Source organism: Hermetia illucens, chromosome 2 (genome assembly GCF_905115235.1).
Source record: "Hermetia illucens chromosome 2, iHerIll2.2.curated.20191125, whole genome shotgun sequence".
Classification (NCBI taxonomy): domain Eukaryota; kingdom Metazoa; phylum Arthropoda; class Insecta; order Diptera; family Stratiomyidae; genus Hermetia; species Hermetia illucens.
In genome coordinates, this window is record NC_051850.1 from 178538232 (window position 1) to 178559432 (window position 21201).

The 21201-nt window shown below is 44.1% G+C and overlaps 1 protein-coding gene across 8 annotated transcripts in view; it reads left to right on the forward strand.

Moving 5' to 3' along the window:
- The window catches only part of LOC119647592 (rho GTPase-activating protein gacF), a 590569-nt gene extending 580490 nt beyond the window's left edge, over positions 1 to 10079 (forward strand). For 4 of the 8 annotated variants that reach the window (XM_038048607.1, XM_038048606.1, XM_038048608.1 and 1 more), the window contains 4 exons: positions 2190 to 2448; positions 2516 to 2718; positions 6190 to 6641; positions 6746 to 10079. In XM_038048607.1, the coding sequence (XP_037904535.1) occupies positions 2190 to 2448; positions 2516 to 2718; positions 6190 to 6641; positions 6746 to 8602 (2771 nt within the window). In that variant the 3' untranslated portion in view covers positions 8603 to 10079. The remainder of the gene's footprint in view (positions 1 to 2189; positions 2449 to 2515; positions 2719 to 6189; positions 6642 to 6745) is intronic. The other 4 variants (XM_038048613.1, XM_038048611.1, XM_038048612.1 and 1 more) reach the window with 4 other exon arrangements.
- The last annotated feature ends 11122 nt before the right edge of the window (positions 10080 to 21201 follow it).

Consider the following 21201-nt stretch of genomic DNA (forward strand, 5'->3'; position numbering starts at 1 on the left):
AAGATGTACAACCACATTCTTTAGCTTTTATTGACGAGTGCTGCCATCTTGACGTTGATGTCGGAAACTTAGGAAACAAAGAAGTTATTTATTTTGGATTTCCCATTGCAAGCTTTTGCAGGGAAGCGGGATTAATAGTTTTGCTTAGTTCAGCTAAGCAAACCATTAGCAAAATGAATTGCCTCTGCATGAAAACTCGTATGTTCAATTCCTAGTTCCCGGAATTGTAGCTAATCGATGCATTTAACTTTTGACCAATAACGTAATCATTCCACTCTTCGATCCGAGAATCCAATCCTTCCTACAAAAATCAGGAAATTCTTCTTCTTTGTGTGTTGTTGCATTCAAAAAACTCACGATAGTGAGAACGAGGGTCAAAGATGTGCACCAGCCCGTCGCTCTCCCTGCGAAGCGTGGTATGTACTGCGGTAAATTCAGTTATGAATCTGGCAAGGACAGCCTGCGGGACCCGAAAAATTGAGGCTATGGGCAAACCCTTTTTCCTTAATGCCGAACAGATAGGCCGAATTGTACAAATTATTTCCTATGAATCCTGTTTGGGTTGACGACAAAAGCCGGGGATTGCCCACTTTTTAGTATGGAAGAGTTAGAGAATGCAGTCCTTTCTATGAAAAACAACGGGAAGCCACCAGAACACAACTATATTCTGGTGGTGATTTCACCATCGGTCGGACCTACTACTCGGCGCAATCAATGTTTATCTGAAGGCGAACACTTTTACTTGTGGAGTTCTTGGTCCGGTTATCTACGGTTGGTGCCCTTGTGGGAGATTCATGGTGGTTGTACCCATATTCCGGGTAGAGCTCCTTGGGGCCGTACTGCTTAGTTGTGGCAGAGTTGTTAGATAGACCTCGCATCCACCAATATGAATGCTGAGCCTGCGCTCAGTATAAACCAGCACCAGTACCAGCATCGGTGCTCTGATTATAGTCTCCGAATCCATCCGTGTCCGAAGAGGACCATGGGATTATGTCCACAAGTTAAGTATTCACGTTAAACGACCAGAACTTACTGCCGCTGGAAGATGCCAAAACACATGCAAATGCATGAAAATATTCGTAATAGACTCGAAAACGATACGTCTTGCCGAGAAACCTATTCCCAGGAAGGTTCGGTTTTAGAACAAGAAAATCCACAATGGATGCTGTCATGTAGATTGTGGATGCTGTTGATTGAGCTGGGACATCCTGCATTGATCTCGGCTCGAAATAATTCCACGAGTCTGGCTATCTCTTGCGGATATTGAAAGATTATCTGAGAGATTATTCATTGGTACAGGAGACGCTGGAGGGCCAAAGGAAGATGGGGATTACGTCATCACAAGCACCCATCGTAGCGCTGAACTTCTGAAAAGGTTCTTATGATAGTCTGCTAAAACTGGACATTCTAGAAGAGTCGCACCTGGTCTATTATGCAGATGATATTACGACACTCGGCTCGAAGATAAGGTTTCGAATAAATCAAAGCAGCAGTAAACAAGGCCGCGGCTAGAGCTGTCACCTTAAGTTTGCTACTGGCAAACGTTGCGGGTGTTCTATGTTAGAGGTTAGAGTTGATGGTCCTTCTTCGCGAGGAAGTGTATCGTAAGCGTATCGTGCAGGTACAAAGATAGGGGACTTTGCGGATATTGTCTGTCTTCCGCGCTGTCCCAGAACCGGCTGTGATAGTCATCATAAGAATGATCCCCGTTGGCCTCTTTGCTGAGGAAGGCAAGTCCATCTACAATCTAAAGGGAGGGGATTCAAGGAAGGTGGTTGATCGTGAAGAAAGGCATCATACACTAAATGAGTGGCAACTCTCCTGGCAAAACGAGCCAAGAGGCAGATGGGCTGAGTGGCTTAGCGACAACTAACTTCCGCGGCAAATCCGGGGAAGTACGGCGTTTTTTTTGTTAACATCATCAACGGCGCAACAACTGGTACCCCGTCTAGGCCTAAGTCGATTGTTTCGTTACCCAGCTTCTAAATTGGCATGGGGATGGGGGATTCGTCTCAAAGCTGCATGTAGGTTTTCCATAGTGTTCTGAGGCTTGGTAGAGCTTGGATTCCCTTAATTCGCAACAGTCGATATTCGATATTCCCTAAGAAGGACTCATAGAATTCTTTAATATATTCAACGATTCAATCCCAGCTCTTCACTCATAAAACCCTTTTTAATTTATCTTACAGGCGACATCGATGATTGCATCGTAACACCGACAGTTCAAGGACAATTCACTCCACTTCCGGAAGCACTATGCGATGTTATTATGGATTTAACAGCGCAAGGTCAATCAGCTACCATAGAAAATATAAGAGCACAATTAAGTGTACGATTTCCACATATGACCACCCCCGTTACGGAAGTTATTTATGATACATTAGCGCAATTGATGAAAGAAAAGAAAATTTATCAAACATCAAAAGGATATTTTATAGTGACACCAGAGTAAGTACTAAATTCCAAGGGGTAGGACTAACTTAGTTAACTATGGAATTATTTTCGGATTTTACAGAAGACGGCGAAGTCGATCGAGACCTAGATCGCATCGCATATATCAGGAATATGATGAGGATATTGAAACTCAGGAAGCGCGAACTATGCTGATGACGAATTCAGAAGCCTTACATTCGCTTTATGGTGAAATATCAACGGAACGTGATGGTGACTTAACACATCAATGTATACAAACCAACTTAGCGGATGTTATTTGTGGTGGTAAGTGGATATTTTTCTTATTTGATAGAAAGCAGTAACATAAGTAAATCGGTTGAAATAACTACGGGAATTGAACATGCGATGACTGAACAATGCTGAAATCATTCGGGTCTAACACCTGTCAACAGGCAATCTGAAGAATAGTCACTTCTGCGGATGAAAATGAGTACTCCATAGTCCGGAGTCTTCTGAAACATCTATAGGACTATAGGTCCCTCAATACCGGCCGCCATATAACTGCTGGAACAGAGGTACTCTTTCGTTACTAAGTCTTCGAAATTGTATCAAGAATACTGCCCTGAATTAGTTGCTTCTTTCCTGGAATCTAAACATTAGCACCATTTACAGTGCATTTTTCAATGACTCTATGTTCCTAGCCTTATTCGTCCCGCAGCTCCAGACAAGATAAAACCAATTTGGGACCTCCAAAGGCATAAAACGTAGGCTACGGAATCGTCCATCCTCATGTAGGGGGTCAAATATTCTTCGGAGGATTCTTCTCTCAAACGCGGCCTAGAGTTCGTAATTTTTGTCGCCCAAGAATAAATGAGAACCTTGCCAGTTCATTGTCCTGTAAAAGTAAGAGCTTTGACCCTATGGTGAGACGTTTCAAGCGAAAAGGCACAGAATAACGACACATAATCTTCAATCCAATGAGGCACTGGAACGTTGTCACAGAACGCTCATAAAAAATCCTACCTCTAGTGTCGGTAGAACTCCAAAGAGTCCATTGCGAAGAGTTGGCTCTCACCACCGCTGAATTAGTTTACTTGGCGAACTTACGGTTGTATAGTGATTCATTACTAGAAGCTTCAGAAGTAGTGCATTCGCTGTAGGACGCATAGTCAATCTCATGAATCAACAAACCATGCTGCCACTCGTGAGTTTCTTTACGAGAGCTGAGGACGTATTCGCAAATTTCGTTAGCAAGTGACGCTTCAAGAAAGTCTCAACAGCCACGGTATGAAGGCCCTTACGCCGTCTTTTGCAGAAAGAAAAATTTTTACGGAGATAATCGTAGTCATTTCTAAGTCATCACCGTCATCAGATAACTCAATCGCTTTTCAAAAGGGTCATCCTCACTTCCAGAAAATATTAACCAGAGCCTGAATTCGATTGTTTTTTATGAGTAGATTGCAGCGGGTTCTAGTAACTACACGCAATGGAATCACTCCCACTTTCTAATGTCAACATCCCTGAACCACCATCGTGAGGTATTGGTTTTGTGGAGATCTCAGCCAATTTACATCACAAGCCTTTCTTCTCCCTTTTATGATGGCTGAAGGACATTGAATTCCTAGCCAGGTTCACGACTATTGCTGTCACCCGAAACTAGAATAGCCTAGTTGAAACCCGCTTCACCCACGGTCTTCTTAAGACGAAAGCAGGAATTCTTCTGTAAATTCAGAGGGGTATCCTAGTTTCCATGGTACCACTATACGCCTGGTAAGGTTTCTTGACGAAGCCACTTCAGATTAGTCTCCAAGCAGGCCTGGGTCTGACCGCCTATATAAACCTTGGAGAATTCCCCTGCGACCAGCGAGTCATAGTGAGCACAGCGTTTCCCGGTACCAGCTAGTGAAATTTCTCCTCGGCCGCTTATTTCTAGTTCGCCCGACGGGGTTTCTGCCCCGTCTTCCTTCCCGGCACCTTAGAGCACCAGAACCACGGCAAGTGATTCGAGGTGCCTTTTGCCTACTTACCTATTTATAACAATTTGGCAGGCAGTGCACACAATTGAAAGCATGGTAGAAACTTTAACCAAAACTGCCGCTCCAATCTGCCCTATTACAGACGTACAGCAATAAGGGTTGGTATATGTATTAGCATACACAAATGGAGTGGATTTATCCCGAAACCCTTTAACATCAGCAAAATCAGATGTATAAAAGTTATCTCCAACCAGAGTTTCCACTGACACATGCATTCAATATTCCTGAAGGAAACACGGAAGAATGTAAAATCTGGAATCTCCAAACCAATGTTGACGTTGGCTGAAAAGAGGACGATTGGGTGTTAAAAAAGTCAACACTTATATCATGGACTCAGGAACTACCGCACTGAGAATTCCTAAAAAATATGGCTGATGCCCCTGCATGGCATATGGGTCTCAAGCTATTGTTCATCCGAAATCTATATAATATTAAAATACTTTCGAAATTTACTGGAACCTCCCCCCCCCCCCCCCCCTTAAGATTTTCCTTGCAGTATAAACATTTGCAGTAACATTAATCATCACATAGAGCACAATAGTGAAAAGTTTAGTGGAAATGTTACTATTATAGGCAAAGTTATAATTGGTCAAAATTATCCCTTTCACGTGAATGCATCCTTCCACCAACTTTAGCAGTGTTCCGATTCATAATCACACTTCTTTCCATTAAGAATAGCATAGTCCTTTCCAGCCAGGACTTTATAATCCGTACGCTTAAACCTTTGCATTCGCATTTCTCAGGAATGAACGCAGCATCAAGCCTTGTGACGACCTCCTTAAGTGCAGATTCTCTGCCAGCGTTTTTACCAGATAGCTAGTGTTTATAGTCCTACGTCGCGTAAAGGGGACATCGTGGACATCCACAACTTGAACGCACAACCATATCTCACAACGCCGTATCCTTTTTTCATTTAAAGATCTCGAAAAACGTTCCAGCTCCAGACTTATTGTTTTAGTTTCTGTAGAGTGAACTCTCCTTACCTCGCTCTTCAGATATAACCCACGCAAAGTTATTGTTAATTTTAGATAAGGCTAGGAAATAGAGGTGGTAGAGCCACATTCCCTAGCATTTAGGTCATTCTAAACCTATTTTCCATTTACGCCACTCGCAAGTTTTTCCGAATCTAAGGACATGTCCTGAAAGGGAATAGTACGCAGATTGTTCGTTAAAAAGATCGCATCAAAGTATCTCCAACCAGAAGGCGTCGGATAATTGCAGAAAAATGAATGCTCGTCCTTTCATTGGTTGAGATGGCGAAACCAACAACCTAAATTTCCTTCAAATACTAGTTCAAGGACCAGTGCCTCGTTAGAAACTTTATTAGGATTCCCGTTTCATCGTTTTTAAGCAACAAATAAATGTCGCTGTATGTCCAATCACAAAGGCAGTTGCCTAACGATAGCAGATTAACCCATTCGGTATTTTAGTCAAAAGCAAGGGTTTCCTATCCTCTTAGATCATGCTTTTTATCCATATATGAATATCGCATAACAAAGGATGAAACTCCCGCTTGGGAAATATCGGCGAGCCACAGATATTTTGTTAAATGTGGTTTTGCCTGACTAGGACATTGCTTGAATTTGTGTGGTGGAAGAAAAGCATTGCATATGTTCGAGCTTTCGCGATCACATATTTGCTCTGGTGTGCATTAGTTTATGACCACGAGGCTACGAGCACAGCTCAAAATATCGCTTTCAAAAAATATTGGAATGACGTTATGAACAATGGATAAATCAATCCTTTTTCCCTTCCACAGGCAATCCAAACGATAAAATTCTTTATCCGAGAACATCTAAACGGCGTAGTGCTTCATTCCCGACACCTCGAAGTTTGGAACGAAGGCATAGCCTACGATTATTTGGCTCATCGAAACGATTACAACGATGTGCATCGACGAGGAGTCTTTCCAAAAATTATGCACAAACATTAGCGACGGACAGCAGTAGTTCAGAATATCAAAGTACAGATTCGTCATCACCTAGTAAGAGTAACTACAACATAATCAACTTAATATGTTCCTTAAAATATACTAAATTGTATCTTTTTGTTACTGTAGAGAAAGGATCTCTCTTGTCACGTCTATTTCGGCGCAGCGGACGATCAAAACAAAGACAAATTGAAACATTTTCCGCCCAATTTCCACCAGCCGAATGGTTTAATTCCCGTGCTGTTCACTTACATAGTGTTGGAACACAAACAAATGATCACGTAAGTATTCTCAGAATATTAGAAAAAGGAACAGCTCCTTTAGCTCGGTTGCTGTTCACTCAACTTCAGTCATACAGTACGAATAACACACCTCTCTTTTGCAGCAGGAAATACCTGTAGTACATACGCTTTCGAATTCAACATTCTACGATGGCTCGGAGTACAGCCAGCGATCATCCACCCTGCCGCGGAGACATCGACGTCATATGTCTAGTGAATCGACTTTTGTGATATCATCACGAGACTGTTCACCGATTCGTCGAAGATCCCCGGCCTATTGCAGTAGTAGCTTACCACGATCAACCCAATCGATTCCAGCCACTTCAACAAATGTTACCCAAAATCAGAACACTTCACCCGCCCATCATCAGCAAAATTCACAGTCTCTGAGAGTCACATCGCACACACCGAAACCCTCGATTTTGGGGAAGCATTTCTTCGAAGAGCAGAACCGCATTAAAGCAAAACAAAAGCAACTGGAAACTACCAGTATAATGGACAACAAAGTCAATTACCGGAGTGCACAAAGTGGGCCATCCAGTTTGGAAAGTGGCAAAGCTTCGATGATAACCACATCTGGTCCGTCTAGTTTAGAATCAACTGGAAAAATGTCATACAGCCGAACTAGTGGTCATTCTAGTCTTGAATCACAGGCTTCGTCCAACACAGTGCAACAATCACCGTCCCGTTCTGTGCTCATTGTAAACGGAGGATCACCCAGAAACTCTGCCAAATACCAAACCCTAAGACAGTCCTCCGTTGACTATGGGAAAACCAAAACGTCGGGAACATCATCGGGAACCAAACAGTTCGAGGACATGCCACATGTGACCAGCAAGCCACCCAGCGGTATTCCCAACTCCAACTCAAACAGCTCCATCACACTTCAGGTGACTACATCCAATGGGAGCAATCAAAGCAACATCCCCAGTACAAAGATATTCGTGCAAAACTCTCCGGTCCGCAGTGTGATAACCCTAGAAAATGGAAAGTTGGCGGAGAACTCAAATGTTTTCATAATCAACAACGAAACAACAACCAATGAAAAGGGAGAACTTATCAAGAAACCTACGTCTGTCTCTCGTCAACAACATTTCTCCCCACTTCATACAAACGGAGTGGCTAAAAAGGACAGTTCCATCAGTGAAAATGATGCCAACTCTGAAACCTGCGATTCCATTTCATTCATTAGTGAAACTTCCCCCGAACATAATGACATCATGTCTTCCACCGATGTTCTGGAGACAACCAAGTTCACGAAGAACATCAACAACGATGCAACAATGAACAACAGCCGGAAGCTATCCTTGCACATCTCTCCCAACGGCAGCAACAACAATAAAGGACCGAATAATATTGTATACAAAAACGTTTTGAAAAACGAATCAGATCCAACGAGTCCCACTGAAACAAATCCTGTTGCCAAGCAGGACTTTGAAATCGCAGGATCAGTGGGGAACCTACGATACTACGAAAAGAATACAATCGGATCCCAGAACAAACTCAATTCGCATTGTGACTTGAAGAACCTTCGCTATGAATCTTCCGGAAACCTCACCAGTAGCCAGAAGGGCTGTCTGCTCACTTCAAATCCTGCTATCAACACCGATTCACTGGCGCATATCCTTCAGAAAAACATAATTGCGGTTGGTAGCGAACCCAACTTGGCCATCAAAAACTGTGAGCAACATCAAAAGTCAATTTGTGAGAAATCTGTAGAGAAGGAGACCTTGGATCGAAGGCTCAGCCTCTCCAAGGAGAACACAGATGAACTGTACAACTTTCCAAGCCTAACGGACTTAAGCTTTAATTTTACTTCTTTAGCTGCGCAAAAAATCCTTCAGGGGGTTAGCTTGAATAGCATTGATACCCTGGTCGAGTTGAATATGGCCAATAACAAGGAGAAGCAGAAACAGAATAACCAAACCCAAGCCATGTGTACGGACTACGGAATGGTTTAGGGACTTAGAAAGGCATGTAGGAGTGCTAATTGCTCAGAAACTGAATATGTAGGCCTACCTTAAAGCTGGAAACAGGACACATAATTAACTGACTCTTGTAGGTTAAAATCAAAGTAGATAGTCACCTTATTGGAAATTATTAATCAAAAAATTGACACACTTAGGAGGTACCATAAATTAAAAAATGAAAAATGGCCACTGACGTAGTTTAGGCATTTATAGCAGCAAAATTTTATACCTATCCATTACTCTCAAGACTTTTCGCAATTTTCCAATGTCTGCCCACTTACTTAAATTACCAAAGAAACTAGAAGACGTAATTCGATCGAAATAGAAGCGCAATTACGAGAACTACAGAAAAACAGACGCCCAAATACCGCAGAATTAGCTCCTCCTCACAACATTTTACTCAACAAGAGAACTACCTAACGAAAACGAATTATCTAAAACTACTCCCTTACTCGAAAGTAGATACCGAAAATATTAATCAATTCGAAATTAGATATAATCTTATTTTCCAGCAAGTCCTTTCCATGTTTCATTTACTGAGACCTTATCCTGGCTTTCACAACCGTACAAGGTTTTGTTGCTCTCCTTGACCATATTCTCCGTTGATTTGCGGAATTTTTGACAAATTTCTGATTTATTTGAGCATTTAAACTATATTTGATCTAATAAAATATATAAATTAAATTATTACAGCTATTCAAGCTGACTTTGTTTATCTATTCAAGTTTAGCTTTACTTGACCCTATTTTCCAGTTATTGGAACAAATTACGATAAATTACTGAAAAATATCAAAAGATACATTTTTACAAAGTGCCAAATAGTTAAGTCTTTGAAAACTTGAAAACCACAACAAATGATCCTTACTATTCGGGGTATGCCCTTTAAATTCTACCCTTAGTTGTTACCCAACCCCCTTATTTCTCAGTCACACAGAAATTGTAGTTTATTTGTACACTACTCGATAAGATACTTTTGTATACTAAAATATATATATACATGTGGTCCTTGAATCACGGGTTCGGCATGCACGAATGCTAATCCGGCATCATAATTTTTATTTTATTCTTCTGTTTAGCATTAAGGTATCTAAATCTTGACTTGTCCACCATAGCTACAAAAAAAAATCGTGTCAATAAACAGAAATTAATGGAATTTTCGTGTACATTATCTTTTTCTTGTTCTGTTCCAGTACTTTATCATGTCACTGTACATTCTAATTACAACTATATAATTTGTATGGATAGAAATACGTTTAACGAATCTTGATATGCATGAATTGTATTTTACAGGAAAGAAAAATATTTTGGACGCAATTTATGTTTAATTTTGATATTTAAATAAAATAAAATATTTTGTGGTTTTGTTAATATGGAAATGTGTAAGACGAAATCCATTCGTAAGAATAAATGTCGAATAGAAAGCGATATACCTTGTAATACAAAAAATCGAGAAAAATAAATAAAAAAATATATATCAATATGTTTTGTGATTTCTGCGAAGGCTTACCGGCTTTTCGTCCTTTTTCGCTCCACCTTTTTAAGGTTTTTGCTTCAAAACAAAATCTTATTAAAATCAATTTACAGTCCGTGGGACTTTTTTTCATCGTTTGGAGGTTGGAAAGGTTTAAAACCTACTGCTAGATACTGCTATGCAGTTATGTGAAACTCCTACTCACTAAAACCACCTCATTCTCCTTCCACCCTGCCCGCCGACTCGCGATTCCACGGAGGATAAAAATGAAGTCATCATGTTGGAGAGACAAGTCCACGACCTCAATAGAGCTCTAAAGAAGATGACGAGCAAATATGAACAGCTCAGGTCTCTTTGGAACATCTCTGCTGAAGCTAACACCAATCGTGTCGATGAGAACCACCAAGAACGACACCCTCGTGCTCAAATTATTGCGAACTACTCAATATTGACAATTAGTGCCGGTGAGAATCAAGAAGAACGGCGAATTACTAATTCTCAAGATACTGCAATGAACAATGAAAATCCAATAGTTCCAATTCCGTTCTCAATTAACACAATCAATCTACACTCAATCAACCAACTAAGATATTTCCTTTAGCCAATTTGATCCCGTCTACTCCGTCAATCATTCAAAATACTTCATATTCCCAACAACAACCTCCAGTCGACACGGAAATTAACAGGGCAGGTCAGGAAAAGTTCCAGTGCGATGTTTCATTGAATGGTGAAATTCGAAGCGGGGAAATTCCACGAAATAACAAAGTGCCACAATCGAATTGGACATGCTGCTTCCAACTGCAACCTACCCTATCATTGTGTGAAGTGCAACACCCCTCACGGTCTTCGTCAATGCTCCAAAAAACAGGAGGATAGCTCCACCTGCATCAGATACGGCTCAAATACACATCCGGTGAGTTACCCCAACTTCCCGATGTTCGTTCAGGCTCGAGTCCGTTAAACTCAATCCACTTTCCCTTCAAAACCAAACACCATTCCCCTCACCAATCCAACTCCACAGCCCAAGCCCACTGACTCTACTTCCAAATGTGAGTCACACCCTCCATCCTACGCGGCCATCGCAAGAAAGGCTACTCGTCCCCAGACAACTTTTGACCTAAACTTAGAAGTCCAAGCCGTCTTCCAACTAACCAGCTAACTCAGTTTCTTCCTACATACAATACCCTATCCGCCTCAATGGAGAAACGTTTGGCCCTTCTGTCCTTCCTCTGTAAGGTTTCCCCTAACAATGTCCGCTAAAATAGTACTGCTGAAACTACAACCACAAAAACCACAGACATAAATTCCACATTCCGCTCCAAACAAATAGCTGGCCATTTTGGTAGTGACTCCCCTTCACGACCAGCAAATTTCCATTCCCAATCCCATCCCATCCCATCCCATCCACAATCGCGTCTTCCTTTGAGCAACCTGTCGTCTCCACGCAGTCATCCGCAATATTCCTTGCTGGTCTTCTTTTTCTTCAGCCTTTGTCCCGTTCACAAGGGGGGTCGGCTCGTCGTGATCGGCCTCACCATTTCGCCCTATCAAATGCCATCCAGCGTATCAAATCACCGTTGTTTCGGCCTGCCTTTTGGTCGTTTACCATCGACTTCAATGTTAAGGCCAATCTTGGTAAGTGACCATCGAAGACAATCCATATCGATCGCGGATATTCTCATTTCGCATGTGATCAAAACGTGTCACGCCACTAGTCCAACGTTAAATTTTCGTCTCCATTACCGCAAGACGCCGTTTATTGTCTTTTCTAGTCGGCAAACACTCAGAACCATAGAAAGCGACAGGACGGACGACATTGCGGTAAATTTTCGATTTGAGATGTTCGTTGATACGTCGATCACAAAGAACACCAGTTGTGGAATGCCACTTCATCCAGGTTGCATTAATGCGTGAAGCAATTTCATAATGTTGTTGGTGTTCTCCATTGGCTGATAACGTTGACTCGAGGTTCTGGGTAGATCACTGCCGCTGACAGTGATTGTGCCTGTTTCATGAGGATCGGTCGGTTTGATTCACGGTTATTTCAACGAATTCGAGAATACGGTTCTCAAGAATGCGATCAAAAACCTTCATGGTATCGAATAGTAACTGGTTCGGACGGTAATTTGAACATTCTGCTGGACTACATTTCTTTTTCCATATTGGAACAGTGGTACTTTCTTGCCAGTCAGATGGTGTTCTTCCTTCCTAAAAAACCCGATTAGAGAATTCACTGAGCCACAGTGTTGGGTCCAAGCTCTTCGCTTTTCAGAGCTCAGATGCGATGTCATCAAGTCCTGTGGTTTTCCCCGATTTCATTCGTTTTATTGCCTCCTCGACTTCAGTTGCATTGACATGAAAGTCCTGGGGGGGTTTAACGTGAGTACCTGCCATGAAGGCTTAATCCCACGGTCCTCTTCGGACACGGATTGATTTTGGGACCACAATCAGAGCACCGCCATGCAAGCACAGCGGTCCTGGTTTATACTGAGTGCAGGCTCAGCATTCATACCAGTGGATGCGAGGCCTATCTAACACCTCTGCCGCAACTAAGGTGTACGGCACCCGAGTTGTACAGCGCAACTCCATGCTCGAGCTCCGAGGAGCTCTGCCCGCGATGTAGGCATAACCACAACCACCATGAAACTCCCACTAGGGGGCCAACCGCAAATAACCGGGCCGAGAACACATCCTCCAGAAATTCTTCTGGAGCATATGCTCTCAGAGGGTCATCCCAGTTCCCATGGTAGCAGATAACCTCCGGTGAGGCTTCGTGGCAGAGCCACTTCAGATGAATCCTTGCAGACTCGGGTCTGATCACCCTCCTCGAGTACGTGGGCAGTTGCGTTGACAGGTGGAACTGGTCCAAATGTCGGCAATAATTGTGGAAGTGGAGGATGAGCAAATTCTTCAGTTGAAATCTTCTCGAAGTAGTCTCATCTATCCGTTGCGGCTCGACGGTTGGTCAGCAAAGTACCGCTCTAGTCATTAATGCAACAGAATTGTTCGATATCCTGTTTGCATTCGTTTCAGCAAGTCGATACAGATCTCTCTCACCATCCCGAGCATCCAGTTTATCGTAAAGATTTTTGTAATAGTCCGCTCGGGTGACAGCGACTATTTTCTTTGCTTCCCGGTTGGCTTTCTTATAAATTTGCCAATTGGTTAGCGTTTTATCGTCGAGAAATTTGTGGTAGAGGCGTTTCTTTTCACGGACCTTCATTCCAACATCATCATTCCAAAGCCAAGTTGATGTACTGCTTACCCGGCTTGGTGACCCCGAGGGTTGCAGAGGCGGCTTTGTGGATCGTGTCTTTCATATGGTTCCATGATTCTTCCACATTCGTAATGGTCGGCAATCGCAGTCGCCACCATTTAATGAGCGGCGGGCCAGTGTGTTCCTCACGCTGTTTTATCTGTGGCTTAATTCACAGGATGGCATTCAACGGCCGATGTTGAGGTGCGATGGTCTCATAGGGAACGACTTTGCAATCAGTGACAGTGGCAAAATGTTGGCGTCTTATGAGAATATAGTCGATTTGCGTTTTATTGATCCGACTATAAAATGTAGGAAGACGAGACAATCGTTTGATGAACCATGTATTCATAAGTACGAGGTCATGGGTGTCCGCAAAATCGATTATACGCTCGCCACCCTCATTGCACGCTCCGAACCCCTTTCCCCCATGGCACCTGTTACCGTCTGCCTTTTCACCCACATGACCATTAAGGTCGCCGGCAATGATTATGTAATCGTCAGCAGGCACGTGACAAGTCTTTTCATCGAGAAGTTGCCAGAAGGCATCTTTCTCGGCATCAGGTCGACCTGTCTGTGGTGCATACGCGGTGAAGAAGTGAATAGTGCGATCAGCTGATATAATGGTGAGCTTCATCAGCCGATCATCAAATCGTTCGACTTCTTTAATGGCATCACGGAAACCCTCTGAGATGGCAATGCCAACACCATATTGAGTGTGTGGGTTACCAAAATAGAGAAGTATGTAGCCATTTTTACCGCTTTCGCGTTCAATGTCGCAGCTTTTGGCACCAGACCATCGGGTTTCTTGCAGAGCGCAGATATCAATGCGCCTTTTCCGAAAGGCTCTTGCGAGCTCCTCGATCTTTCCAGTTAGGGTACCAACATTTAGCGTGCAGACACGTATTTGTTTTGTTCGTTGTGTTCGGACTAACTTACTTACATCCTGACGCCGTCGATGCGTCGAGAACCCTTGCCCATTTCTCGACACAGAGTGTTATGCTGAATGTATGAATTTATTGATGTTGTCCGAATGAAATTCAAACAAAGACTAACTCAATTGTAATGAAAAGATCGAAAGTGCCAAAGTGAAGTGTCATTCGAATTTCGAAAATAATTCAACCGTCACTTTATGGTGCGTTCTGATTATTAAACTTATGAATCGTTTACACGATTGTATTTCAACAAGTCGTGTTCTGCGAATTATATAAAGGAGCATTTAACATCTGCGAGCAACTTCGATTACGCTACTCCCATGGCAGAGCTGAGACTGCCCTGATGAGAAACCGTAAAACTGTCTTTGCTACTCGTAGTATTTTTTACCTAAGAAGAAATTCTGACTGGAAAAGGGGCAACTTCCCAGGTTATAAGTATTCGTCAACCCCAAAAATAAATCAGACCTATGGCCCCTATGGTGGAATGGAAACCTGTCTAATCTAAGGACAATCACTATGAAGGTATTCGACATCTGCTACAAGCACAAACACAGGCAGTCATATAAGCACTGTCTGAGAATATACTGAGGGAGGGTCCTAGCTGGGTAGGTAGGTAGGTTGGTATCAGAAGCCGCTCCGAAAAGCCCAATTAGCGCTATGGTGCGCCGCTTGCCACAAACTCCAAAGATCGTAACTGCTATTAAGAGAGCAGGGAGGCAGAGTCTAGTCAGCTCGGATCTTCAGAACCAGCCCTAAACATTCACAAAGGAAAGCAGCTATCCCACCCTGCAACCAGAAATTTCTTTGAGGTCCTCAAAAAATGGTTTACCCAGTATTCGTAGACTGACTCTAGCTGGAGCTGGGCAATCGCAGAGAAAGTGCATGAGGGTTTCCCTTTCTTCTCCGCAGCTTCGGTAATGCGAATTGTAGGATATGCCGAGCCAGGCGGCATTGTCTCCTATGGGCCAGTGCCCCGTGCAAAACGCCGTAATCTTGAATGCGTTTGCACGCAGCAAGCTTCTGACTCACTGTTCTCCTCGGTGGTGGGAAAGTGCGTTTGAACCAACAGCTCCAAGGTTTCACTAGAAAATTCCGTCCAGGAGTCTTTCGACTATATAAAAAAGGTTGGGCTCTTAGGTGCTTTGCTCTGCACATACAGATGCAGGCAAGGAGATCAATATTCAGGATGGCCGGTAGCATGAGTGAGGCGGGGAGCTGCCTAAATCGAAGGAAGATTGATATCCTTTCTAGGCGGTATCCCGAATTACTGATACCGAGGGACAACATGACAACGAGGTTTCACTTCGATAAGAAGTTTGAAACACGTTGGAGTAACAAGACAAACTGGGAAAGCGTGGCTGCGACATACGGCTTAAACCAGCAACTGATTACTTGGTACACTGACGGATCCCTCACAGCAGAGGGAGCGGGTGCCGGTGTCATTGGTCCAAGGAAAATGTACTTTGAGCCAATGGGCAGGTACACTAGCATATTCCAGGCGGAAATTTACGCCATAGACAAATGTGCCTCCTTTAATCTGCAAAGGAACTACAGGGGGCAGAACATAGCTATTCTCACCGATAGCCAAGCAGCGATCAAGGCACTTAGGTCCAACCAGGTGAACTCTAAACTGGTATGGGAATGCCTTGAGAGACTGAATACACTCGGCTCGTCCAACAAGGTCTGGATACTTTGGGTTCCAGGCCATGCTGGGCTGGAAGGCAATGAGGCAGCGGATGAACTAGCTAAGAAGGGAGCAGGGATGCCTTTATACGGGCCAGAACCCTTCTGTGGCATCGGAAACGGTTTCATGGCTATGAATCTAAGAAACGAAGAAAAACGGCTGAGGGAACTATATTGGGCGGGCCTATCAGGGATGGAGCAGTCCAGGGTGCTTATTGGGGGATACGAACCCATGCGCACAAAGGATTGCTTAAACCTCACCAAAAAGAACCTCCGAATCATAGTGGGAATTCTCACTGGTCATTGTCGGCTGAACTACCACCTAGGGAAGCTAGGGATATCTACGGACACTGCCTGCAGGTTCTGTGAGGAGGAGGACGAAACCTCTATGCACGTCCTGGGACAGTGTCCAGCACTTGTGCAAAGTAGGTCGATACATCTGGGAGAACACTTAATACCAGATGCAAAGCTGAAACTTCTGGGAGTGGGGAACATACTAAAGTTCCTAACGGTTACTGGCCTGCTTGAGATACTATGATCAACGGGTACACTATAACCAGTAAAAGGGGCACAATAGTTCTTCAAGGACGCGGTGCGACTTTCCCTTAACAAATAATATAATATAGGTGCTTTGGACAGAATCTTACTGAGTCTCGCGGATTTACTAGTGCTTTCGATGTTCTGACAACCAAAACCGCCTCTTGCCGGTCCTAATGGCCGACTTGTACTTCTTCAGGCAGTCCTTGTATGGCTGACAGTATTTATGCCTGATGTAGATATTGAAGATTTCCCTGGTCAGCTTCCTGAGACTGGAGAGATCTTCATTCTACCACGGTGGCAGTGTCTTTTTGCAGTACTTAGTAGGGCACGAGACTTTAAAAGCGGTATCGAATGCCATTTCCAGAGCCCCAACCTTTGACTCCAGTTCGTCTATCGTGCCAATCTTACCAATTTGCACACCGGAGAGTTTGTTCTTAATTACTTGACCAAACTTTCTCCAGTCCATCCCCTTAGGGTCTCTGAAGGATTTGGAGAACTCTGTGGTGAGATCTAGACTGAAAAGTATCCAACTGTGATCCGAGAAGGATCTCTGGTCAGACCCTAAGAATTCCATTGGCGATTATTAGGGTGATATCAGTTCACCGTCAGAGTTCTCCAAGCTGGGGAAATAGAAAGTTAGTGTACTGCTCCTGTTACTCACCGATAGGGCTGAATTAATAATAAAATCAAAGAATGACTCACCTTTCTCGTTGATTTCCAAGCTGTCCCAAAGCGAATGCCTTGCATTGACGTCGCAGCCTATCAACAGGTTGGCTTTCTTTGTTGCTATGGTGCTCGGCTGATGTTGTAATTCCTCTGGCGGAGCTGATCTGGCGTGAACCATGTAAGCCGAGGAAATATACACGTTCTTTGCCCCCGCCTACTCCAGCTTGACCACGACTAGGTCGCTGGAACTCAGTTCCGGACACTGAAAACCGTGCAAACTCTTCCTCGCGAGAATACATGCCCTAAATCTGTCCTGATCAGCGTCTCCTGTGTTGTGGAATAAATTAATACAACGCCTCTTGTATTAGTGCGATGTCGATGCCTCTAGAAGGAAGACAAGCAGATTAGCCGAGGCGCACTTCGAGTGCTGCAGATTTATTTGCCTTACCCTCAGCATGATCTGCTTGGGAGGGGGTTTCGTCAGTCCCTGTCGGACCGTCGATCGTCATCTCCTCCAACAGCTCGTTGGCGGCGTCAATTGGATCTAAGTCGTCCTCCGGTTTTGCAGAGCGAAACACTTTTACCTTTGCGTTCCTGATTCCAAACCGCACTTTATAGTCGAACTTTATACGGAGTAGAAAAGGTTGGCTGTTTATTTGGGATTCCTCTTCCTTGATAACAACCCAGTCGTCCATGGGAATCCTAGGGTTTTGAAGGCGCAGGGATTCGACGAGCTTGTCCTTTTATCCATGCGGATCTTCGGCAACCAGATGCGAGCGACCGGTCTCCTGGAATCCATGGACCACCTGAGAGGAATCAAAGCAAGGGATGAGTGCCAGCGCCACGTGTAAGTGGCTCCTGGCCACGTCGCTGAAGGATTTCGCAGTTCGTGGCCCGTCGGCTGATTGTTGCTGCGTACTTTTCTTCAGATGTTGCTTAGCGTCTGAGCTCTTGTCCACTCTGCTCCGCTTGTGATCTTGCTTGACCTCGTCTTGAGATCGATTGTGTTTCAGAGCGATGGGCTTCATCTTCTGCTCATCAGCTAGGTGCTGGCTGTTGTATTCCTCAACAATCGCCTGGTATTTAGCGAGATCTTTTTCATCCCGCTCGCCTCCTTATTCTTAGCAATTTTACTGAGAATATACATGGCCTTCTGCAACTGGCTCTTGAGCAGGACATCAGCGGACCTTCGCTTCATAATCAGTTTCCGGCGACCGACGTTCTTGTCGGTTTTCACTTTTGAGGGATCCCCCGACGTCAAAGCTTTCGGGTTAAGAGTACTATGTCTGGCATCCACTACACCCAGTTTGACAACAGTGGATTCTAGGCTGGAAACTACTAGTCCGTCTGCCACCTCGCTCAAGGAGGTCCCTGCGGTTGGTTTCAGCACAGCGGTGCAAAGGCTGGCACCAATTGTATTACTCTTGACGGCTACTGTCTCCTGGCTGGATGCAAGCAGCTCCTCCTCCAATGATGCGCCTGGGATCGCGCCCTCTTCTTCTATCGCCGGTTTTTTTATTTTTAAAATTGAGTCCATGTCTTGATCCCACGAATAGTCCGGGAAGGATGCCCACCCTTGCTAGCTCGGCCACCAGGATAAGGGTCTTATTTGAAACTGAAGGTACCCAAGCTGTTCAGAGTTCGCATACTAAAGACTAAGCTCCCCATTGGCTACGCAGCCCTTGGCTTATGCTGCTCCACCTTGGCTTAGGGTCCTATTAGCACCTTCTCCAATGTAGAGAGGACGATCCCCGGGCTGTTGCTTCGGTCTATCCCCCCGCCAGATTTACTTGCCCCTAACACATGACCAGCAGACAAGCAAATCCTCGTCAGTTCCCCCAGTCCTCCCAGCCCGGCCCACCACACTCTTAGTCCGAAGACGGTTTGCAGTGGCCACCACGACGAGGTTGTGTGAGGACTTGCCGAATTATGCAACTTTAACCTGAAGGATAATCAGACCAAGCCGCCCCCAGCTGGACTATCGCCAAAATCTGAAAAGCATCAATGTCTCTTGAAGTCTGAGGAAAATCCTGGTCAAAAAACATAGGAATCGATTCTTTTAAAAAAAAAGGATGGATAGTTCCTGGACGCTTTTCTAGTGAGACTCAAAAACCCCAAAAAACATGGATTCGGTTTTCTTGAAAGAAAAAACAGCTGGAAATCTTTGTGCAGACATGCCAACATGATTTCGCCTCCACCGCTACATTCAATGGCCGCAGAAACAGCTGACGGTCTGACATGAGACTGGGGCGAATAAACTGACGGTTTTTGTGTCAACAAAGAAAAAGGTGTCACCTCCGCCGACCCGGGTAAAAAAGGAGGAATAAAAATTGTAACGCTAACATAAGAATGTAGTTGAGAGTCTCCAACAATGCTTGGCCTGCAGCAGGCACCGGTCTATCACGAAATTTGTCCTGCCTCAACATCTCCATCGAAAGGAGCCATAAAAAGCATGGCTCGGCTTATCCATTGACATCTGTAAAGCCCTCTTGATGAACGTGATATCTGATATGAAGCTCCCAACAGACATTATCTGGTAATGCGATATCTAAACTTCCTCACTTCATAATCGATCTATATAGAAGAGTGGTAAGACCCATACTGGACCATGTCTCCACAACAATCGTTATGCCAAAACACCTTGAGAATAAGGTAGAGTCCCTCATAGCCACCCCGCTAAGGCGAGGTCTTGGCCCTACCAAACCGACTTCAACTCATGTGGTTTTCCCTCAAGCTGATGAACCTCCTCCCCCTTTCACGAAAACCCTGCTGACAACAAGAGTAATTCTGAATGCCAAAGCCTTCAGCCCTGCGCTCACTCTCTCTCCTCAGAGACAACTATGCCGCCTCTAACGTACTAATAGAACCCCCAACACTTTAAAAAATTTCGCCGTTTTAAATCGGTACGAGGAGGAAATTTCATACGACAGGACCGACCTTGCCTCCTGCTGTAAGGAAGAAACCCATAAATTGGAAGTTGTACAATTTTGGCAACCGATACTTCGGTTGACTTTGTGAATTCCGGATGCACGGTGTTCCCTGTCCAGGACATTCGCAGTTTCGGTCTTTTCGACCGAGCTTCTCACTCTCTGACAGGTCATAAAGCTATCAGGTCACACAAGGATCAACAAAATTACCATCATCACAGGTTCCCTCCAAGCCCTTAAGACCCCCACCAGCACATTCCCTTGGCCGCACAGGCGCATGACGAAATGAGGAAAGGTCGACTTAAAAATGTCCTTATTTTCTAATGTGTGATTTTTATAATGAAAGGCAAATGAGGCGGTTAAACGAGCCAGGGTAGCTGGCATCGCTCTTCTCCCTCTCTCCACTTACTCAGATACCTGGCTTTCTGTTCGTAACATTCGCACTAAATGGAACGATGAGTACAAATCAGTTTGTACCCCTTGGTGTAAGGCAAGTTCTTTGTTGAAATCTTTCGTGACATTTCCCTTTCTTGAATTTTTTATTTGCGATCCACACATCAATATACACTAATGCAACATTTTTTACGTCCAAACAACAATAAGACATTTTTAGTCATTCTTTCGCTCGTTCTTAGGGCGAGGAACCACACTATGGAACATATCGTAATCACTGCCAGCAGAGGCAACAGCCAACCATTCGGTTTCCATCGGGAGTCATTGTAGGCTGGGCGGTGTGGCCTACCTCACATCGTTTGCTTACCGCGATCTCGCGGAACTAAACAAAAGTGTACATACACATTTAACTGCGACTTTTCATCCGATACATCCATTTAAACTGCGTTTTCTCTGAAGCGTGAAATTTCATAGCGCTCATGTTCTCCCCCAATTGCGGTACAATCCAAGCAGTCATATTCGATAAATATGAGTGTGACAGATAGACAGACTGACAATGAACCGTTTTCAAAAAAACTTCGATCTCACACAAAACCATAACGCACTGACCGCCCACTATACAACCCGGGGAATCCCAGGAAATTTCTCAACCACGCCATCTACATTTCAATCTATGTAGTCAACCAGTTCCCTCCCTCTTTCGCGTAGTTTCATGCTGC